At 36.5% G+C, this 22,772-nt stretch overlaps 2 protein-coding genes and 1 long non-coding RNA gene across 3 annotated transcripts; 1 reads left to right on the forward strand and 2 right to left on the reverse strand.

Annotated features, from left to right (window-relative positions):
- The first annotated feature begins 387 nt into the window (after positions 1-387).
- Positions 388-7,070, forward strand: LOC137004367 (uncharacterized). Its single transcript, XM_067364627.1, has 7 exons — positions 388-443; positions 4,402-4,454; positions 5,215-5,876; positions 5,965-6,010; positions 6,204-6,295; positions 6,701-6,810; positions 7,048-7,070. Exons 1-7 carry the CDS (start codon positions 437-439, stop codon positions 7,068-7,070), a joined length of 993 nt encoding a protein of 330 aa, XP_067220728.1. The 5' UTR covers positions 388-436.
- A 2,041-nt stretch (positions 7,071-9,111) lies between these two features.
- LOC137011053 (uncharacterized) lies at positions 9,112-10,167 on the reverse strand. Its single transcript, XR_010893435.1, has 3 exons — positions 9,992-10,167; positions 9,773-9,899; positions 9,112-9,542 (listed from the first exon to the last, which is right to left on the reverse strand). It is a non-coding gene; the product is annotated as an uncharacterized lncRNA (long non-coding RNA).
- A 45-nt stretch (positions 10,168-10,212) lies between these two features.
- Positions 10,213-12,708, reverse strand: LOC137004374 (uncharacterized). Its single transcript, XM_067364640.1, has 11 exons — positions 12,581-12,708; positions 12,262-12,337; positions 11,910-12,178; positions 11,701-11,796; positions 11,533-11,580; positions 11,372-11,445; positions 11,171-11,254; positions 10,863-11,068; positions 10,693-10,789; positions 10,449-10,611; positions 10,213-10,323 (listed from the first exon to the last, which is right to left on the reverse strand). The coding sequence occupies exons 1-11, from the start codon at positions 12,677-12,679 to the stop codon at positions 10,213-10,215; spliced, it is 1,323 nt and encodes a 440-aa protein (XP_067220741.1). The 5' UTR covers positions 12,680-12,708.
- Between the last annotated feature and the right edge of the window lie 10,064 nt (positions 12,709-22,772).

Genomic DNA, 22,772 nt, shown 5'->3' on the forward strand with positions numbered 1-22,772 from the left:
AGCTCTTTAAAGTTGATTCTGATTGGCTGTCAATGTTTTTGTCATTCATCAGTTAGAAAAAGTCGTTCTGAAATTGATTCCACTGTGTCATTGTCGTTACAGCTGGTGGATCGAGGGTGAGTAAATAATAACAGAATTGTCCTTTTCTATGTTATTAAAATTAATGAAGCGATTATTCGATGTAAATTTGCTTAAGCAACCTCCTGCTTTCTCTTTGTTTCCCCTGAGTTTTTGTTACTGTGACAAGCCTCCTTTCTCACCATCTCATTTTTAACCTCTGTGACTTTCCCTGGAGGCAGAGGAGAACTCTTACATAACCAGGACATTCCTTTACGCTTCTGACCCCATTAGAGCTCATTAAGGTGAGACACACAGCGGAAAAGGAACAAGAAGGAGAAGTGATCATGGCGATGATCACATTAATGAGCACTGAAAGATGAAAGGTGGGAGCCATCTCTGCTTCAAGTGTTCATGATGTATGTGTGTGTGTGTGTGTAAGTTTCCTTTGTCATGAGGCAATGAATGTTTCATATTACTTTTCATAGGGTAATATATCATATATCTTGATGGAATTTTTTTTTTTTCCAGCCACTGCCTTAAGTTCATCGGTTTTGACATATCCTCCCTTGTAGATCAATATCACTGTAAACCCTAATGCTCAAAATATAAACCCGATTCAAAAAAAGTTGGGACACTGTACAAATTGTGAATAAAAACAGAATGCAATGATGTGGAAGTTTCAAATTTCAATATTTTATTCAGAATACAACATAGATGACATATCAAATGTTTAAAACTGAGAAAATTTATCATTTTAAGGGAAAAATAAGTTGATTTTAAAGTTCATGGCATCAACACATCTCAAAAAAGTTGGGACAAGGCCATGTTTACCACTGTGTGGCATCCCCTCTTCTTTTTATAACAGTCTGCAAATGTCTGGGGACTGAGGAGACAAGTTGCTCAAGTTTAGGAATCGGAATGTTGTCCCATTCTTGTCTAATACAGGTTTCTAGTTGCTCAACAGTCTTAGGTCTTCTTTGTCGCATCTTCCTCTTTATGATGCACCAAATGTTTTCTATGGGTGAAAGATCTGGACTGCAGGCTGGCCATTTCAGTACCCGGATCCTTCTTCTACGCAGCCATGATGTTGTAATTGATGCAGTATGTGGTCTGGCATTGTCATGTTGCAAAATGCAAGGTCTTCCCTGAAAGAGACGACGTCTGGATGGGAGCATATGTTGTTCTAGAACTTGGATATACCTTTCAGCATTGATGGTGCCTTTCCAGATGTGTAAGCTGCCCATGCCACACGCACTCATGCAACCCCAATACCATCAGAGATGTAGGCTTCTGAACTGATAACAACTTGGGTTGTCCTTGTCCTCTTTAGTCCGGATGACATGGCGTCCCAGTTTTCCAAAAAGAACTTCAAATTTTGATTCGTCTGACCACAGAACAGTTTTCGACTTTGCCACAGTCCATTTTAAATGAGCCTTGTCCCAGAGAAAATGCCTGCACTTCTGGATCATGTTTAGATATGGCTTCTTTTTTGACCTATAGAGTTTTAGCCGGCAACGGCGAATGGCACGGTGGATTGTGTTCACCGACAATGTTTTCTGGAAGTATTCCTGAGCCCATGTTGTGATTTCCATTACAGTAGCATTCCTGTATGTGATGCAGTGCCGTCTAAGGGCCCGAAGATCACGGGCATCCAGTATGGTTTTCCGGCCTTGACCCTTACGCACAGAGATTGTTCCAGATTCTCTGAATCTTTGGATGATATTATGCACTGTAGATGATGATAACTTCAAACTCTTTGCAATTTTTCTCTGAGAAACTCCTTTCTGATATTGCTCCACAATTTTTCACCGCAGCATTGGGGGAATTGGTGATCCTCTGGCCATCTTGACTTCTGAGAGACACTGCCACTCTGAGAGGCTCTTTTTATACCCAATCATGTTGCCAGTTAACCTAATAAGTTGCAAATTGGTCCTCCAGCTGTTCCTTATATGTACATTTAACTTTTCCGGCCTCTTATTGCTACCTGTCCCAACTTTTTTGGAATGTGTAGCACTCATGAAATCCAAAATGAGCCAATATTTGGCTTGACATTTCAAAATGTCTCACTTTCAACACTTGATATGTTATCTATATTAAGGCATCTTTACACAGACGATTTATGGCTGTTCTGAAGCGGGTCTGTACCTGCTCAGAATTCAGTGTAAAGACGCAATGCCGTGTTAAAGAAGACCTAAAATACGCCGGGTCTGACCCACCTCAGCCCCTAGTATCAAAGGCGAGTCTGATTCTGTTCTGGTTCAGTGTAAATGAATGCGAAATATAGCCGCTCTAAACTACGTCATTGCCATGACAACCAAAAGCATTCCAGTCAGCTCAGGTGGCGCGAGATTCAAGAAGCATGAAACGAAACATATAACTTAGGGCAAATAATAAAAATAATGTCTTCCAACAAGGGGCATTAAAGTAAAAGAGTCCTGTACTCACATCGTGAAGCAAACCACCAAAATAACAGCAGAGAATCGTTGTGTGTCATCAATTGGCTTTCGCCGTTTGTAATCTTCCTATTAAGAGACTGTCGGGTCAACGCGCTGCTACATTTCTCTCAGATAAGGTAAATGCTTAACACAATCGGCGTCACTTTGATTGTGTACTGTTATATTATATTCCAAAAATCATCTCCTTGAGGACGATATTTCACCCACACACGACGGTCTGTCTGGTGATCTGCTGCTGCCTGATACACGCAAATGCTAGCATCATTTGTTGTTTCTGTCTCTTTGAAAAAAAAAAAAAAATGTTCGACCTCTTTTAATCCTGTTGTGAACTACCCGGTGTAATAATGAATAATTTTGTTGCATCGTTCAATTTTATTTTATGACAAACATCAAAGCGTGAGATATAGCACGCAGTTTACTAACTTGTTACTTTAAATTTTCTTATTTTTTTTTATTTCGAGTTATATTTAATTGTTTATTATTTAATTATTTTTAAATTAATTTTGTTAAAACTCTTAGTTTTGAAATACTTATGTTCAAAGCATTGTTTCCCGCGATTTTAATTCCTGTGTAAATGCGTTTATGCCGCTTCAGAACAGCATTAAACGTTCTGTGTAAATGCACATTTTTGTGGTATTATGCCGCTTCAGAGTTGGTTTCTGTGCCGCTTTTTCTGTGTAAAGATGCCTTTATATTGTGAATAAAATATAAGTTTATGCGATTTGTAAATTATTGCATTCCTTTTTTATTCACAATTTGTACAGTGTCCCAACTTTTTTGGAATCGGGTTTGTAATTAATTGGTTTGAGTAGGACAAACCTAAATTAAAAAATTAGTTCAGTCAAATTAACTTTTATGAGTATTTAGAACTTTCTTTTTCTTTCAAGTTCACAGAAATTATATATTTTAAGTAAACTGTTTTGAGTTTTATGAACTTATTTCTTTTAATTTAGACAAACTTAAGTTTAACTGAAACTGGGCTGGGATTTCTATTTCCCAGCATGCTTTGCCCATGGTACTCAAAAGGGGGAGTAAATGCTAAAATGAATTGTTATATAGGCCCGATTTCACAGACAGGGCTTAGCCTAAAACAGGATTAGGCCTTAGTTTAATTAGGGTATTTAAGTAGCTTTTATAAGCATACCTTAGAAAAAACATTGGTGTGCATCTTGAGACAAAACAATGGCTCTGATATATTTTAAGACCTGCTGGTACTAGTTGCTTTCAGTTAAAACAGCTCAAACATGCATTTTAGTCTAGGACTAACTTAAAATCGCTATGAAATCAGTTCGCTAATGTTTTTTACTTTGTGATAGTTCCACAACATAATTTTTTATATTTTATTGAAACCCGCGTTGATTTGACAACATAAATTCAAATCCGGTGGCAGCTAACTTGTCTTTTTGCCGCATGCCTGATTAAAGTATTGTTTTGTTGTGGTTACGTCCATACATACGATACGTTACATGATATAAACAAAACGTGCATTTAGTTTGCGTGCTTATTCATCAGTATTGTATTATTATGGCGTTTAAATAGAGTCAAAAGTCGCGCGCACGAAAACCACGAGCACGAGAATAAAGCCAAGCGCGCAAAACAGACCCACGAGAGGAAAATAACAACGCGAGAGCGCATCTGTGCACCCGCGAGCGCGCATTTGTACACCGCGAGCGCGCAGAACAGTATTTGGGAGCGGAAATGAATACTGGCGCAAGCCCCTGCTGCCTAGCGCGCACAACTGCACATGAGCTCTCGCGCGACTACTCAACACTCGCTCGCTCCTCGAGTTGACTTTTGACACTTTGAGGGCGGGGCAATGACTTTTGTCTTCCCACCTGTGATTGGTCATTTGTTTAATCAGTTTCTCTCTTGTTTAAACATGTAGCAGGACTAGGACAAGGCACGTTTTTCGGAACCATTATGTCGGACCCGGAGCAGGTAATTTAATTTTTAAAAGTATTTGTGTTTCCAGTGCTATATATTCAATATATGATATTGTATTGTACTTATTTTGTTTTCTGCCTAATGCATGTAGATAAAATCATCTTGAATAGTTTGTATAGGACCTTAACGACTAAAAAAGATAAGCTAATTTAAGATAAAGCTGGCTAACCCATAAATGTAGGATGTTAAAGGTTAGTTTTGACCTACATTGACAATATACAGTAAATAAATCATGGCTGAGTAGCGTTTCTAGCTACTAAACAAAGCTAGTATGCTAATTTACTAAACAAAGCAGCGAAAATGCAATCTTTGTGATTTATTCAAACCACAGCACCGACCCCTATTGCTATTATCGTAATGCCGTTTATAAAATGATTAGAACACATTACAAACGGTATTAGTGAAACTTAATAACATAGTTACATCACTAAAAGCATTTTTCTGCTGATGGTCTATGTGACCCTGTAAAAAGTGTAAAAAAAGTGAAGTTTTTTGTGTTTTGATGTTTTCTATCATCCTATATGCAAACAATTAAGAAAATAATTTTGATATATTTACTACTAAGACCATGTTTGAAATAGGGAAATTAGTAAGTAAAATCAAACTTTGATGCTCATTATCTAATTTTTGATACTTTCCTGGAATCAAAGGATGAGTAGAGATAATGTAACCCTTTCAACTTTTGAAGTGTGTTTATCACAACAGTGACATGGTATCTTAACATCTCATTAATTATTCTTTGTTCTGTCAATAGCTAAGACACCACTTTTTGGAAAATCTTTTACACAAGTTGCAACAGGCCTTCAGCACAACACCACTGGATTTAGATTATCTGGAGTTTCTGTGTCGTCAGGAGCTGTATATTCTGGAGGCCCTGTCCAGTCACATACAAGTACCCCCTGCTATCACCCAGGCTTTGCAAGAGCTCTTTGAGCTTATACGGGCACAAGTGGAACATCCAGCACCATGTGTCAGAGTGGAAGTTGCTATCACCACAGGACGACCAAAAATTTTGGTTGAGGAACAACGCTTAAAATACATGCTACAGGCTCAACTTCCTGTGAGTTGCATAGCCACATTGATGGGCGTTTCAAAAAGCACGATTTTCAGACGCATGAGAGACTATGAGCTTTCTGTCCGTGACATGTATAGTTCCATCAGTGATGAAGAACTTGACAGTTTGGTTGCTTCTGTGAAGAACGCTTTACCAAATTCAGGCTACAGGATGGTCAGAGGAAGACTGGAGTCTATGGGCTACCGAGTTCAGTGGAGAAGAATTGCAGCCTCTATGCATAGGGTTGATTCAATGGGTATTATCTCAAGGTTATCAAGTCTTGGCTGTGTTGTGCGCCGAGTGTACTCTGTTCCAGGGCCCTTGTCCCTGGTACATGTGGACACAAATCACAAGCTAATTAGGTTTGCATTAAAGTCATGTTTAACATATGAATAGATTTGCATGTTTAATAACTATATCAATAATGTATATTACTTAATTTCTTCACAGATACAATATTGTGATATTTGGAGGAGTGGATGGGTTCTCCAGAAAGGTAACTACTGGCTAACATTTGGTCAACATTATGTAGTCAGTAAACACATTTAAAACCTTTGTTACTAGTCATCAATTAAAATCCACAATGACTTAACTAATATTTGATGGGTAATTGGCACACACACACACACACAATATTTTTTTAATGGTTTACCATTTTAATCTGATTTACTGTATGTTTTACTTTGTAGATATTGTACTTGAATGCAGCCACAAATAACCGTGCTTCCACAGCATTTTCATTCTTTTTGGAGGCAACTCATCGGCATGGTTTACCCTCAAGGTAATGTACTTTAAATTGTTACAAAGCTGCACTTTTCTCTGTGTAAATAATATGAGAAAAATTTTAATGATTAAAAGCTGTTAGATAAATTAGAGTGTACAAGAGCTTTATAATCAGTTTAACTAGTTTCCTCAAAGCAAAATGTCTTTAAAAAACATTGACAAACATTGGCATTTTTTGTTGCATCTCCTTCTTTTACTGGACAACAGCATTCTATTGTTTCCTTGAGTAGTTTATTTAGTTTAGTAGTTTACTCGTGGTAAATTCTTTGCCCATCCCACTTTCTTGGTATACATTATCTTTAAAAAGTTATTTTATTACTTGAGGATAATCTTTATTTGTCAGAGCCATAATCCAATGTATGAACTGTTTCTTTTAATTTCACTATTATTGTTGTAATTTAAGGGTAAGAGCTGACCAGGGAGTGGAGAATGTGGATATTGCTCGGTTTATGTTCACTGTCCGTGGCAATAATCGGGGAGCTTCATCTCAGGAAAAAGTATCCACAACCAAAGGTAATGCTTCTTATTTTATTCTCAGTTTTCCTGGTATTAAGGCGTATCCTCATCACATTTTATTGTTTCATTCTGATGTATCCGTATTTATTTATACATATGACAAATGCGCCATAAATGTGCCATATGGTGTTACATTGAATCTCTCATGTTGTTTGTCACTTAAACAATTAAGATAAATCTGTCTTATGCTAATTGTATATTAAGTTTTTATCAAATGTCACTGTGACACCATAGGACAGTGTTCCTCCACAACATAAAAACTACTATCTAGTCATAGAAACAGTAACAGTTTGAGTTACTTTTACTAACATTAAATTTTCATGATATAACAAGTGTTAGCAGTGTAAACTTTGGATGTAACATTACAGAACACATTCTACCACATACTTGCAATATAAGGTTTTGTTCCGTTTTAAAATTATTGCATGTTTGATAAAACGTCATGTTTTCCTACATGGTAACAGTGATTACTCATTGGATCCCCCAACAGAATAGAGCGGTTATGGCGAGACGTCTGGATCTCTGTGTCATCAAAATACTACAATCTTCTACACTCTCTTGAAGAAGATGGCCTCCTGGACATTTCATGTACGGATGACATATTCTGTGTACACTTTGCATTTCTTCCAAGACTCAAACGAGACTTGGAGGTATTTTATTGAAGGCTGGAACCACCATCCTCTACGCACTGAGAGAAACCGGTCTCCAACACAGATTTGGGAGATTGCACGGATGCTTAACACTGCTGTAGATTCTGATAACCCTGAGGTAAGAGTACAAATTCATTTTTAAGAAGCAAAATATGATGACTATAATTTGATAAGACAATGTCATTATGATATATAATATAGATAATCTATAATAAATATTACAATGGCATTGAATTGTAAATACAGTCAGGTCCATAAATATTGGGACATCGACACAATTCTAACATTTTTGGCTCTATACACCACCACAATAGATTTGAAATGAACAAGATGTGCTTTAACTGTAGACTGTCAGCTTTAATAATTTGAGCATTTATATCCAAATCAGGTGAACAGTGTAGGAATTACAACAGTTTGCATATGTGACTCCCACTTGTTAAGGGACCAAAAGTAATGGGACAATTGGCTTCTCAGCTGTTCCATGGCCAGGTGTGTGTTATTCCCTCATTATCCCAATTACAATTATTATTCTGTCCCATTACTTTTGGTCCCTTAACAAGTGGGAGTCACATATGCAAACTGTTGTAATTCCTACACTGTTCACCTGATTTGGATATAAATGCTCAAATTAAAGCTGACAGTCTACAGTTAAAGCACATCTTGTTCATTTCATTTCAAATCTATTGTGGTGGTGTATAGAGCAAAAAATGTTAGAATTGTGTCGATGTCCCAATATTCATGGACCTGACTGTACATTGAATTGTTGTCTTATTGAAAATTTCTAGGCCATACAAGAGCCTGACATTGACTGGGAGACTGCTGCTGACTTTGATCATCTTGAATCAGAAAGCGGTGTTGTCGTACCTGAATATGAGAGCCCTATGACTGCAGAAATGATGAATGAACTACATAGTTTGGTTGATCCACTGGATCTGAACATTAATGATGAACAGCTCTACATAATCTGCTATGAACACATAAAACGACTACGGACATAAAGATACATTTCAGTGAATACATGGACGCTTTAAGTTTGCAACTTTTTTTATTTTCTAGTACATGTAATAAGCATGTAAACATTTGAAGCTGAAGTACATGAACATTCTTTAAGAAGAAAACACTTATGCTTTGGTACTGCATACACTGTAAACATATACAGTAACAATAAAACATTTTGAATGCATACAACTTGTACTTATGTGTTGGAATTCACAAACATCACTTCATAAACTTGCACAATAACTCATCATGTGAGCTTAGATTAGATTTATGAAATCCCTATATGTGCTACTCAGGTGTGCAATTAGGAACGTGACTGAGCAAGAACATGCATTAAAGTGACAGTTCACTCATTAAATGATAATTCTGTGATTACTTACTAAACTTCATGTAGTTTTAAATCTGCACGAGTTACTTTATTTTGTTAAACACAAAGCTAGACTTTTCAGTTATCAATGGTAACCACACAGCTGGTGGCAGCCATTGACTTCCATAGCATTCGTTTTTCCTACTATGGCTGCTGCCAACTGTGTGGTTACCATCATTAACAAAAACGGGTTTAAGGTTTAAAATTACATGAGGGTGAGTACATAATCATATAATTTTCATTTGAAGGGTGAACTACCACTTTAACTACAGGATAACAGATACTGTGTGTACAATAATGCACATTGCAGTCATGGTCAAATTCCATGACAATTTGAACATTTTTACAGTCTGCATTTTCCTAAATGCGTCCAAATTCATAGCCATGGGTAATGGCCTGTGAGATTACATTTTTGAATTCCATGTATGTGCAACTCAGGTGTGCAATTGGGAATGTGACTGAGCGGGAACATGCATTAACTACAGGATAACAGATTGTGTGTGTACCATAGCGCACACTGCAGTCGTGGTCAAATTCAATGACAATTTTAAAGTTCTCACGGTCTGCATGACTTAAGGGAATATGAGATTGTCCTGTCAGCCATTGGCAAAACTTGCTAACATTAATGTGTGTGTTGGTATGTTTTTCTGCCTTGTCCTCTTCACCCATACTCTCCTCCTCAGGTCTGTTGTCTCTGTCGTCTTTGCTCTCTCCTGAGAAAGTGATTAAAAATCAGTTGAGAGATTTTACCTTACAGTAAATTGCAGTTAAAAATATTACAATGGAATAAGTTTTAGCACTACAACTTTTGACAAATTGGCTTTAGTTAAAAAACAAATCTTTTTAAATCCAGTTTCAAGAAAAAAATCATAACCATAACAATGTAATGAGAACAGTTTTAACTGTAATGTGAAAACATTAATAATTTGTATAAATTAGTCACCTTCATCCTCCATGTCCTGTAAATAGTCCTGCAGAAAGTTGACTACTTTGGACTCCCTTGCACGCCTCATTGTACCCGTCTCACTAAATGAAGGTGATAGTGATTTCATCAGAAAATCAGCATCCACCTTAAATTTACAAAATGAAGAAAGTTAGACAATTATATTTAAAAACATTTACTGATTCAGCAAGTTATCTATTGGGTGGTATTTATATTTACCTTGCAAAAAGATCCTGGAACAAACAGCTGCCTGCAAATGTCAGTTTCTTCTTGTACCAAGCTAAGGAGGTCATACAGTTTCAATCCAGAGGCAATTTGTTGTAGCATGGGAAGTAACCTCACTGTAGAGTGTAGAACCACAGAGCTATAATACAAAGATAATTGAAGAAAAAAATGAGTATCTGAATTAAAAATCAAGACCAATAACCTACAATAAAATGTCATATACCGCACAATCTCTTCTTTTTTTCAAAAGACACTGCCCCTGTATAACCACATGACAAAATTCTGTCTGTGAACTCCATGACAGTTGTGTTGTCAGCTGCCTTAATCTTTGAAAAAAAACACAAAAAGTATTTTAATTTTTAATCCTTATAGGCAAAAAAAATTCCACTACCTTAACAATTTAACAAATAATTTAACTTTAAAAGCCATTTTCCATACTTAAATGAGTTACCTCTTTAATTAGTTCCAAGACTTCAGGGTCAGTAATGTCTCTTTCAGTTATTGCTTCCTGATCCACTTCTCCAGTAGATATATACTTGTAACACCACTGCGAAAAGAAGTTTGGTGGCGGTCCTCCCTGTGCGATGCTGACAGCAAATATCTCTCCAATAACCCTGCATAAAATGGTTTGTCATGTCAACAATAATCGTAAAAAACTAACATTGGCAAATAAGTGTGAAATTTAAATAACCTACTTGAAGTTATGTTTGTCCAAGTCTGTAATTGAGTACTTGGGGTTTTTGCCACCATCCCCACCCTCAAAAAAACGCTTCTCTATTCCTGACATCATTTCTTTTCAGAAAAGAAAAAAGAGAACAATAAATTCATAGATATCAACCATAAATTATATTACTGTAAAACTAACCAGTTAAAAATTCTGTCTTCAGCGCCCCATTGTCAATGCCAGCCTCTCCAATAAAGGTAACTCTAAGGGCATTTTTAGGGGAAGACTTTTTCTGCCGCTGCCACTGTTTAATGCCTCTTTCAACCATCTGTTCCCTGGTAACACAAATGCTGAAGGTGCTGCTTTCGTCCACCCTTTCAGTAAGGCTTTTGATGACATCAGCAATGCTAATAATATTGGGAGCAGAGAAAAAAGCATGAAATTGGAATGTTTCACATTATTAATGTAAAACAGTTAACTTCTGATGAACTATTTGGGGTTTGAGGTACCTTTTAATCTCTTGCTGTGTCCTTAATCGTTTTGGGCATATCTCAGTTCTATCTGTGTCAAAGGCCTCTGTTTCATCAAAAACTCTGTGGGAATAAATATACAGTAATACTCTGTAAGCAGAGGTGCAGTTACTATCATAACATGTTAAAACCTTTATTGGAAATCTAGCTTAAAAAATAATTAATGAAAAAATGAAATACCTTTCACCACAGTAGCTTGCATGGAATTCTACAGTGTCACTGGGGTACAACTGCTCGCAAATGGGACAGGCAGTCTAAAGTAGTATGTAGTAATAAAACACATTATTATTATCATTATTTTTATTACTATTATTCAAGTGGAATGAATTAGTTATTCTTACTGTCTCAGAACCCTTGGCACATGAAGTAAGGTTTAAATTGTTGGTGTCCTTAAAATGTAAAATAAAAACATATTAAAGTATGAACTGGATGAATAACAGTACCTGTGACATGACTTCTTTTTAGGACATACAGACTTTATATTTGCTGCATCAAACAAACACATTTACCGTTACAGATGTTTCAATAGAGGAAGTGTTATCTGGGGAATTTTGCATAGTTATGTCCATGGCAGGACTGTCATCTGTAGAAAATGTAGAAGTCGTCTGCAAAAGACCCAAAAAAACTAAATAAATAAATAAATAACTTTATTAGCCATGGGGCAACAAATATGCAATTAATTAATTAATTGTTTTAATATGAAAGAAATATTTCTCACCTCTTCATCAGAGAGTGTCACTGTCTTACAAGATGCCACATGTGCGGCTAAAAACTGGACTGGCATGTTTTCGTAACAGTTACGACATGTTGTTTTGGGCATTTTTTCAAACTCCTTTGAAGAATAAGGAAGAGGTGACATATCAAGTGTTCCTTGCACTGGCACAATGTATAGTGCTGACTTGCCACGAGCAACCGAACTGAGGTAAGCGCCTGTATAACCTTCTGCCTCAGGGGGTACAATACACAGTTTTCTTTGTCCAGATCCACCTATAAGGAGGGACATAATATTTAAAGTCACTTTGCCATGAGGTCACATGAGATAGTATGTATAGAAAGTTTCAAAGTCTTACCAACAGCCTTATACAACATCCATGCCCCATTCAAATCAGTCATTTTAGGGTATGTCTCCTCGAGTTTTCTGGAGAGCTGTACATAATTTATATAATGTAAGTACTTTGACAAAAATACGTTTTTTAATTCTTTAATAACATATGGTAAGTTATATTAGTCTAGCGATCAATAATTATATCTGCAATGCCCCCGGCATCAAAATGAACAGAGCACAGCTGCAAAGGAATTTAGGTGGTGCACTTACATAAAAAACATAATGCAAGTCATAAGTCTGACATGAACATCGAAGTGCAAGTGAAGTTTTCAACTACAACTTACCCATGAATGGTCAGAATCATCTTTGACAGTAATAGTTCTCCGACCCATCCCTGCTTGTAGAAGTGTCAGCTCATCTGAAGCTTTTGGTGTCTTCTCCATGTGTTTGTTTACCAGGTAGAACTGTACTTCAAAACACTTTACAGTATGTAGTTTTCTTTTCATGTCAGTAAAGCTAGAGTGTGTTCTCTCTTTTCCTGGTCACTTTTTCCCCAAATGTTTTTCCAAACAGTCCTGGGAAGGATCTGCAAAACAAAACAAAAAACATAAACCGTAAATGTATTTTACAAAACAATGTTAAACACTACATTCAACAATTTATTGTTAAAATGACCATAAAAACAATATGACAAACCTTTTCATGTTCTGCTCCAAGGTATTTTGCTGTGGAACTTCTTGTCTAGTGTGGTTTGTAGAATCTGCAGAACCTTTTTCAAACACACCAAAGCAACACATTTCTAAAAATGTTACCACTTTAGGAAAGAAATGTTACAAATCAGATATATTTGACTCATAAAATGACTTTTTAAATTTGTACCCCTCAGTTAATAATAATATAATACAGTATATACATTATTTAGGCAACTCAATTTTTATATTTTTAAATCAGTTATAAAATGAGCAAAATATGTACTAAGTCTACCCATGAGACTTTTAACATTATTCATTTAAACATGCATGTCATCAAGCCATTACTACAGTATATATTAATTGAGAGGAAAACATGTTAACCTATTGTTTACCTTATGCCAATATCTCCGAAAAGCACATGTAGTTTTACACTTACACATTTACACTTAAATGTAGGTTTACACTTACCCTACTACTTTTATATTAAATCGTGATAACATTGCTGCTTTAATATCATGCATTGTATGATCAATGTGCAAAATTATGTAATTGTCAATCTTTTAGAAAAGCAGATCAGTGTAAGTATAGGTAAGGATGAGAACAATCCTCACTGTCTCTTGTTGCAGGCCGGGAAAGGGCACTTTGCAGCAGTGAGACGACCTTTCTTGCTGCCTCCTGCAATTCTTCCTAATAACAGTTTACAGATATGTGTATAATCAGTCTTTCGTAATTATGAGCTGACTATACAGAAAAGAAAAGCCAAGAACATGATGGAACTGATCACTTAGAACCAAAATAGACGTATGCAGAATATTTTCATAACAATTAAATACATTTATTTTATATTACTGCTGTTGTCAAATAGGCTCTGCAAAGTAGGCCATTCCCAATTTATGGTATTAAGGACAATAATGCTTGCCATTGTGTTTTACCTCATTTTTCTCCGACATTCTTGGGGATTCTTGGACGAAAATGCTGTAAGGGGGGAGGGGAGGCGGCAGATTGTAGTTGATTGGGTTTTACAAATGACCAATCACAGGTGGGAAGACAAAAGTCATTGCCCCGCCCTCAAAGTGTCAAAAGTCAACTCGAGGAGCGAGCGAGTGTTGAGTAGTCGCGCGAGAGCTCATGTGCAGTTGTGCGCGCTAGGCAGCAGGGGCTTGCGCCAGTATGAATTTCCGCTCCCAAATAATGTTCTGCGCGCTCGCGGTGTACAAATGCGCGCTCGCGGGTGCACAGATGCGCTCTCGCGTTGTTATTTTCCTCTCGTGGGTCTGTTTTGCGCGCTTGGCTTTATTCTCGTGCTCGTGGTTTTTGTGCGCGCGACTTTTGACTCTATTTAAACGCCATATATGTTCTGTATCAACCAGGGACTCTTGAGGAAACACGCAGGTTCGTCTCCTTTGTCTTATGCGAAGAACTGAAGACAAATGCAAAAAAAATAGCTGTCGCCCAAGCAACAGAGATCACTACAGCTATCGAGGGCATCTTAAAGCTTTTTTAGCGCGACCCTTTTTATTAACGAGACCCATAAGCATATACAACCATGTAGCTAAACAAGCCAAAACGAATTATTAAAAACGAAACTGAAGGTAAACCTGCGTTGCTCTCATAGTGATTAACGTTACCTCTCTCTTTTGGTGAAGTGGTGCAGCTGCTCTTGCTGAATGGCACGGATTGCACTATGGACTATTGTACCTTTTGTATATTTTATTTTTTAACAGTATTTTATTTTTTATAATGAACAAGCTGCGATGTCAGGTTTCCACTGCTTTGTTGTGTTGCGTGTGAGGCGCGGGCGCGATCAAACAGCTGTCTTTGCAGGGGACTTGCCTCATCGTCATGGCAACGGTTCGTGGCCAGGTCAGATTATGTGAGTTTGTTGCCGTCTGTTGGAAAACTGTTCACACCGCGCAGACATTCCACGACCCAACAAACGCCGATTAAACATGTTCAGTCGAGTGAAAACCGACTCCAACAGACACCAACAGGGGTATCACACCGATCCAACAAACTCCAACAGACGAGCGTTGTCGGTGCGGTGTGAATTGGCCTTTAGAAGTGTGTGATAAACATCGGCGCATCTATGACGTAGGAGCTAGCGACGACTTATGATGACGTGTAACGGTCTAGTAGTGGTGTCCCATTTCTTAGAGGAATATTTTCAGCCCTACCCCTTGACATTCTGTTTCAAGGGGCAAGGGGAAGGGGTAGGCGTAGGGGGAAGGGGAAGGGGAAGGGGTATAAAATAGAATTGGGATTGGGCTTAATACTGCCTTGTCTAATGCCTTGAACATGAGCTGGCATATGCATGAATTTACTACGTCCTTTCATAACAGTGAATATTCTTCCCATCCAAACTATCAACTTATTTCATGCTCTGTTTATGAAGCATTTAATGCATCGAGTGCAGAATAACTTCATCCAGGGCTCAACAATAATATTTTTTTTTTTCTGATGGCCTGTTGGGACCAGTTCAGATTTGTAGTTGGATTGAAGTTTTTCATTTGCTCAGCCACACAAAAGCAAAATATTATGTGTTATAATGTTACTGTACATGTATATAGTATATTTTCCATTCAATTTTCAGGATTTAATTTACATAATAGCGAGAAAGTAGACAGCTACTCTATGGCAGAAAATGCAATTGGTTATATCAATGCAATTTTATTATATCAATCATTAAATGTCAAATGAATTATTATGTAAGAAATACATTTGTTGACTTGTTCCTGTTCATCTGTTTTGACTAATGGTTTAGTAATGTTCTGTACAGTTGCCAACATAAACAGGTTCCTCTCCAGATCTGTTTCAAATTAAACAGTGAAAACTAATTGATAACTCTTGGGAAGAGGTGTGTTTATTATATTTTGTGCTGTAAAAGTGCTGTAAAAATAGTTTAATGACTCATGATATGTCATGCCTTTTTTGAAAAAGAACATTGAAAAGTAAAACTTTCGACATCAGTCTTCAAAGCATTCAACATCCTCATCTTCTATTATCAGCAAAACAATTTGTGTGAAGTGTAACTAAAAAAAACATAATGAATGTCATATTTAGTATGACATTTTTTGCTTGAATGACAGCAGCACTTGAGCTGCATGAACTCCACATGTTTGTGTCAAAACTGATGATCATGTTCTCCAGCATGATCCAAAGAACATCTTGTTATTCAGTGGAAGCAAGAACATCTGACCTTTAAAGGAGCTCAGTCATACATTCTTTTACTAGTTTAAAATAGAAATAGTTTCATGACTTTCATGACATATTCCTTATTCAGTTTACATCATAATCTTACTTTGTTTTTAAAACACAAAACTTTGTGTATTTTTCGTTTAGGTTGCATTAATTGTATTTTGTCCCCTGGGGTACAACCACACTTTCCCACAAAACACAGCTATTTTTGGTCTCACTCGGCTATTTATTCTACATTCTACAAAAATGTCTAAAAGATCAAAACACACTTGAACTATAAACTTTCTGCCTGATTTTTCCTTGCCATTTTCTTTATCTCAAAGTAATATTTGTTTTTCTTCCTTTGTAAGGGTGAGCAGATGTGACATCAAAATCTAGATAATCATTCCAGCATCATGCCTGAGAGAATCTCTGTGTTTATGTTCCATTATATCTGATCTATTTTATATGGGATCATGCTGTGTGTCTGCATGCAGCATGAAGAATTATAAAGGTATGATCACTGTTTTGCAGCTGCTTTATGGAAAATGGAACTGAATTACTCCTGCAATTTTTAGTGCCAGGGAGAATTCATTTGAAGCCATTCGGCTTTGTGCCTTGCCTGTACTTCAATCTTCCTTAAGATTATGCAATTCATTCTATGATTTATTGATGTGTGTGCGCTTGTGTTTGTCTGCGTTTATGAAGAATGGGTGGATTTGAGACTTTCTGCCAGTTTTTCACATTTTGTTGAATACTTCTCGCTGTAATCAACTAAATCTTTCACCATCAAAAATAAACGGACATGTACATATTATGAGAACAATGGAAAGGGGGTGGCAGGTCATAATGATGTGTGTGAGAAACAATGTTATCACTGAGGCAGGGTCACTCACAAGGCAGATAGGAAAAGGTGTAACACAATTGATTACCTTAGACCACATTTTATTCAAAATTACCTTGAGTAGCATTTGTACAGCTGTACAGAATGAATCATGACCACACCCACTCAAATATCTGTCATGTTGGAAGGCCTCGCCCACTCATTTTGTAAACCCTAAAACTTTCCTTTCAGGTTTTTCTTTTCTTTTTTCCCCCTCACGTTTTTACTTGTAGCCTACATAAGAATGATCACCCATTTGTGTTTATTTTGTACCAGCTGACTGCACATTATCCATCTTAATAATATTGTTTTGAACTGAAATTATTTAGCCTATACATATGTACAAAACTACTTAGCAACAACACACAGCAAAAAGTTCACAGTCAAGTGAATACAGAAGTCCTCAAGTCTATTTTACTAGGTTACAATTAATGATAACTGATAGCCCACAGAAGAATCATGTTTAGCAGTGGCATCCCTGGTGAAAACTACATTACCCATGATTCTTAACAAATATCTTGAACAAATAGAGTATCATGACAAGGAATGTATGAATGAATGTATTTTGCAATAAATGTCAAATATATTGTTTATATATATAATCAACATGCTTCAAAAGTCATGGCCTTGTCTTGTACCATGCAGGAGTCTTACCTTAGCCATTTTGTCCGATTTTCAAATAGTTTTTTTTTTTTTTTTTTTTTTGCTACAAATCAAATTTTGTAATGTTGTGATTTACCTTGGAGTTGGTTTGGTTTGGTTAGTGGCTTATAACTCTTAAACAAAGAATTTTTTTAAAATCCCTATGGGGAAAATGAATGGGAAAATCCTAACTGTTGCATAATGAATGTGCATATCCTCCTGGGACCCAGGAATAGACTTCTGTCCTCTGTAGTGGACATTATATTTGAGTGATTTTCTCTGACATCATACATGTCACAGTTTTAAGTCTGGATGTCTTGTAAAGAGCACATTCAGGGCTTTGCAGAGATACCAGATTTTTAGAGGTTTACCCATGACAACAACAACTTCTTGGTCTTTAATTATGACTGAAAATGAAAATTAGCACTCTTATGGAAATATGATAATATTTTGTGATTAAATTTAAAATTTATTTAAATCGGATTAATTTTCAAATTGTTTATTATAAATCAACATCTCAGGAAAATGTTATGGGGTTTCAAATCAAAATATGACTTTCTGTTATGAAACAGAACATTGATTTCATACATGTCCACTATAGAGGACACCAGGACTTAAATCATGTTTATCAGGCATTTTAGGAGACACAACAAGTGAATAGGGAAAGAAATTATATGTCAGTATTCCTATTAATTATTAGATATTATTATGAAAATGTTACCAATTATTGCTCCCATTATTACACTTCTTTTTTCATTGCATGTTGCTCCAAGAATACATTAATATGCAAATTAGATACAGTGTATAGATACATTGTATTGAATGGGAAAACCGATGTATGGCCATTTTACCCTCATATTGCATAAAGTAAAATGGTATATCAATTAATTCCATTATATGTTTCATAACATAGTTGAGAATCATCTTTATACATAGTTTGGTTAAAAACAATATTGAAGCCTAAAAATTGATTGGTGATTAAAAAAAAATTCCATTGTTTTTGCCTATAAATGTCATTTAATGTCATTTTATTTTTTAAACAACTTAGACCTGGTGTCCACTACAGAGGACATATCATAACATATGAATAAAATATAATTTTTAAAAAAAATTATTTTTTCATTTGTTTCTTATGCTCTAAACAATATAATGACGTGAAAAAAAATGCTAAATTCAAAAATGTTGGGTCCCAGGAGGATATGTATTGTGATAATCTGATCGTGACAGCCTGTCTGAACCAGGCTTGTTGGAGCTCTGAACTAGAGAATTGCATTTGGCCATAAAATACTGGATGTCTATGATTTAAGTGACAATCTCTGTCAAGCGGAATGGATAGGCTACTTTATAATAAATAATTATTTTTATACTACACTTTTAAAAATGTTTTTCCTTGAAAACAATGCCTATATTGAATAAGAAAATGAGTTTGCAGTGTAGTTTGACAAGACCACAATTACATTTTCTATGCTTCAAAGTATAAGTAAATAATGAAATAACCATGTATAGTGGGAAGGGAAAGTATTCAGACCCCCTTAAATTTTTTCACTCTTTGTTATATTGCAGCCATTTGCTAAAATCATTTAAGTTCATTTTTTTTCCTCATTAATGTACACACAGCACCCCATATTGACAGAAAAACACAGAATTGTTGACATTTTTGCAGATTTATTAAAAAAGAAAAACTGAAATATCACATGGTCCTAAGTATTCAGACTCTTTGCTGTGACACTCATATATTTAACTCAGGTGCTGTCCATTTCTTCTGATCATCCTTGAGATGGTTCTACACCTTCATTTGAGTCCAGCTGTGTTTGATTATACTGATTGGACTTGATTAGGAAAGCCACACACCTGTCTATATAAGACCTTACAGCTCACTGTGCATGTCAGAGCAAATGAGAATCATGAGGTCAAAGGAACTGCCTGAAGAGCTCAGAGACAAAATTGTGGCAAGGCACAGATCTGGCCACGGTTACAAAAAAATTTCTGCTGCACTTAATGTTCCTAAGAGCACAGTGGCCTCCATAATCCTTAAATGGAAGACGTTTGGGATGACCAGAACCATTCCTAGAGCTGGCCGTCCGGCCAAACTGAGCTATCGGGGGAGAAGAGCCTTGGTGAGAGAGGTAAAGAAGAACCCAAAGATCACTGTGGCTGAGCTCCAGAGATGCAGTCGGGAGATGGGAGAAAGTTGTAGAAAGTCAACCATCACTGCAGCCCTCCACCAGATGGGGCTTTATGGCAGAGTGGCCCGACGGAAGCCTCTCCTCAGTGCAAGACACATGAAAGCCCACATGGAGTTTGCTACAAAACACCTGAAGGACTCCAAGATGGTGAGAAATAAGATTCTCTGGTCTGATGAGACCAAGATAGAACTTTTTGGCCTTAATTCTAAGCGGTATGTGTGGAGAAAACCAGGCACTGCTCATCACCTGTCCAATACAGTCCCAACAGTGAAGCATAGTACAGGGATATCCTGGACGAAAACCTTCTCCAGAGTGCTCAGGACCTCAGACTGGGCCGAAGGTTTACCTTCCAACAAGACAATGACCCTAAGCACACAGCTAAAATAACGAAGGAGTGGCTTCACAACAACTCTGTGACTGTTCTTGAATGGCTCAGCCAGAGCCCTGACTTAAACCCAATTGAGCATCTCTGGAGAGACCTAAAAATGGCTGTCCACCAACGTTTACCATCCAACCTGACAGAACTGGAGAGGATCTGCAAGGAGGAATGGCAGACGATCCCCAAATCCAGGTATGAAAAACTTGTTGCATCTTTCCCAAAAAGACTCATCATGGCTGTATTAGATCAAAAGGGTGCTTCTACTAAATACTGAGCAAAGGGTCTGAATACTTAGGACCATGTGATATTTCAGTTTTTCTTTTTTAATAAATCTGCAAAAATGTCAACAATTCTGTGTTTTTCTGTCAATATGGGGTGCTGTGTGTACATTAATGAGGAAAAAAATGAACTTAAATGATTTTAGCAAATGGCTGCAATATAACAAAGAGTGAAAAATTTAAATGTGTCTGAATACTTTCCCTTCCCACTGTATATAGGCTACTATTTATATTAGGCTATGTAAGCTGTAATGACTTGACCTGTTTTTCCTGTAGCCATTTACAAAGTCGACAAGTATAAGATGCCTAGTGTTTTAAAATCATTTCAGATTTTAAAAGATGTGTAATGTGTTCCAGCCTTCAATGAAGCTTTAAGAAGCAGCAAATAACATCAATATTTGCATAGACGAAATAAGTCACGACTAAAAATGAGGGAACACAAACATTCCCCCATTCTCCCAGGCTCTCGTCTCGTGCCATCCGTCTGCTAGAGAATTTCACATTAATGAAGTTTATTTATTTAAAGCTCTTGAAAGGCAGCCCGTAGAATTCAATACTGCTTCATCAGAAGGATGATCATCTGAGCTCTGTTCCAGCCCACAGAAATCATGACAATCACCAGAAAGGTCTTGTGTGTGTGTCCATAGAAAACAGTATTATCTTGTCTTCTTCAGTTTATCAATCCTTTGATTAAATTATAGTGGTTCTGTTGAAATATGAACAACCTAAGGTGATGCAGGATACAGCTCTTAGACTAAACTTGTCTCCAGTGGGTACTAAATCACGACGAAGTTTGAAAAACAGATCAGTGGAATTCTGAACCTTCGAGAGAGGAATGTGAGAAGGAAGCATGTTTTCTCAAACGCTCGCTCTCGGCCTGTCAATCATAAGGATGTTGAAGAACAGCTTGTACAATCCAGCTGATGAATGTACTGAATGTAATGAATGTTATAGACTTTTTTTTCTGTTATAGACATAGCTGCCTGTTGTCACTATAACCTGCCATTAAACAGGCTAATCAACAAAACTAAAATAATTACACAACACAAAACAATTCAATAAAGAGCAAAAATGTAAGAGACAACTTTCCCATGTGACAACTTGCCCCATCAAGTGTGTATCATATATATGTGTGTATCAGTCTCATATATTCTAGTTAGTCTCATACTCATACTATATAGATAGATAGATAGATAGATAGATAGATAGATAGATAGATAGATAGATAGATAGATAGATAGATAGATAGATATAGTATGAGTATGAGACTAACTAGAATATATGAGACTGATAAAATAATGTTTTTTTTGTTTGTTTGTTTTTATTGCCTATATGGTTGCTTATCTCTGGTTCCTTGAAGAACCTTTAACATTCATGCAACTTTCTATTACACAAGAGGTTTTTATATAGTTTTTTTTTTTTGATTATTAAACTGTTTTTTTCACACTAAAGGTGATGATACACAGGGCAACTTTTTGAGCAATGTTGCCAGCGATGTTGCTTGGGCACTTTCCCATTGAGAATGGCCAACAAATTTCAATCTAAAGTATTCAGATCCAGCTGCCCCGTCTATTATCACCTTAAGAAAATAATGGTTCTTTAAAATAAGTGTTCACGGAGAGCTTGTTTGTGAACCAAAAATGGTTCATATATGGCATTGGTGTGAAATCCCCTTTTGGAATCTTTTAAGAGTGATACTGAAATTCAAGGAGACTGATAGGTAACAACAAAATGTGCAACTCTTACACAAACCAGCTGTACCTCATGCTTCTGTCACATGGGAACCATCAAATTAGATCAAAGAGCCTGAGGTAATGTTATGAAACCAGAGGCTTCTGCGATAAGAAGTGCATGCAGTCTCTTGTGGGACAGCACATTGACACCTTCTTTCTTAAACCCATGCAACTAAAAACCCACTCAGTTTAAGTTTTTAGCCCTAAAAACAGTAGGACATTATTTTTTAACCTTATTAGGTCTTCTTCCGCCTGTTATTATGCTTCCTGTGGCCTTCATACTTTACAAATAAACACCACAGCACACGCTTGCTTAAGTTCCTCTGAGGTTTATTGAGCTGTATTAACCTCCTGAGTCCTGTACCCTTTTTTGTGTTTATATTATTGCTTATTTATAAGATAAGTTAAAGGCATGCTTAAATTTTTTTTCATGAAAAGGATTTTATAACTGTGCAAAAAGCCATAAAAATCTTCGTAATAATACATTTATAAGAAAACATAAAACAGGCTAAAAAGTTGGCAAGAGAGTAGAGCTTCTGGCAGATTGGGAAATTATATCTCACCATAAT

This window comes from Chanodichthys erythropterus, chromosome 3 (genome assembly GCF_024489055.1).
Source record: "Chanodichthys erythropterus isolate Z2021 chromosome 3, ASM2448905v1, whole genome shotgun sequence".
NCBI lineage: Eukaryota > Metazoa > Chordata > Actinopteri > Cypriniformes > Xenocyprididae > Chanodichthys > Chanodichthys erythropterus.

Coding starts and splice junctions, on each gene's coding strand:
- LOC137004367 (XM_067364627.1), top strand. Junction 6,296..6,700: donor CGGCATGGTTTACCCTCAAG/GTAATGTACTTT, acceptor TTGTAATTTAAG/GGTAAGAGCTGACCAGGGAG. Junction 6,811..7,047: donor AAAAGTATCCACAACCAAAG/GTAATGCTTCTT, acceptor GTGACACCATAG/GACAGTGTTCCTCCACAACA.
- LOC137004374 (XM_067364640.1), bottom strand. CDS start 12,679: ATGGAGAAGACACCAAAAGCTTCAGATGAGCTGACACTTCTACAAGCA. Junction 12,338..12,580: donor ATGATTCTGACCATTCATGG/GTAAGTTGTAGT, acceptor AATTATGTACAG/CTCTCCAGAAAACTCGAGGA. Junction 10,790..10,862: donor GAAGACAGAATTTTTAACTG/GTTAGTTTTACA, acceptor TTTTCTGAAAAG/AAATGATGTCAGGAATAGAG.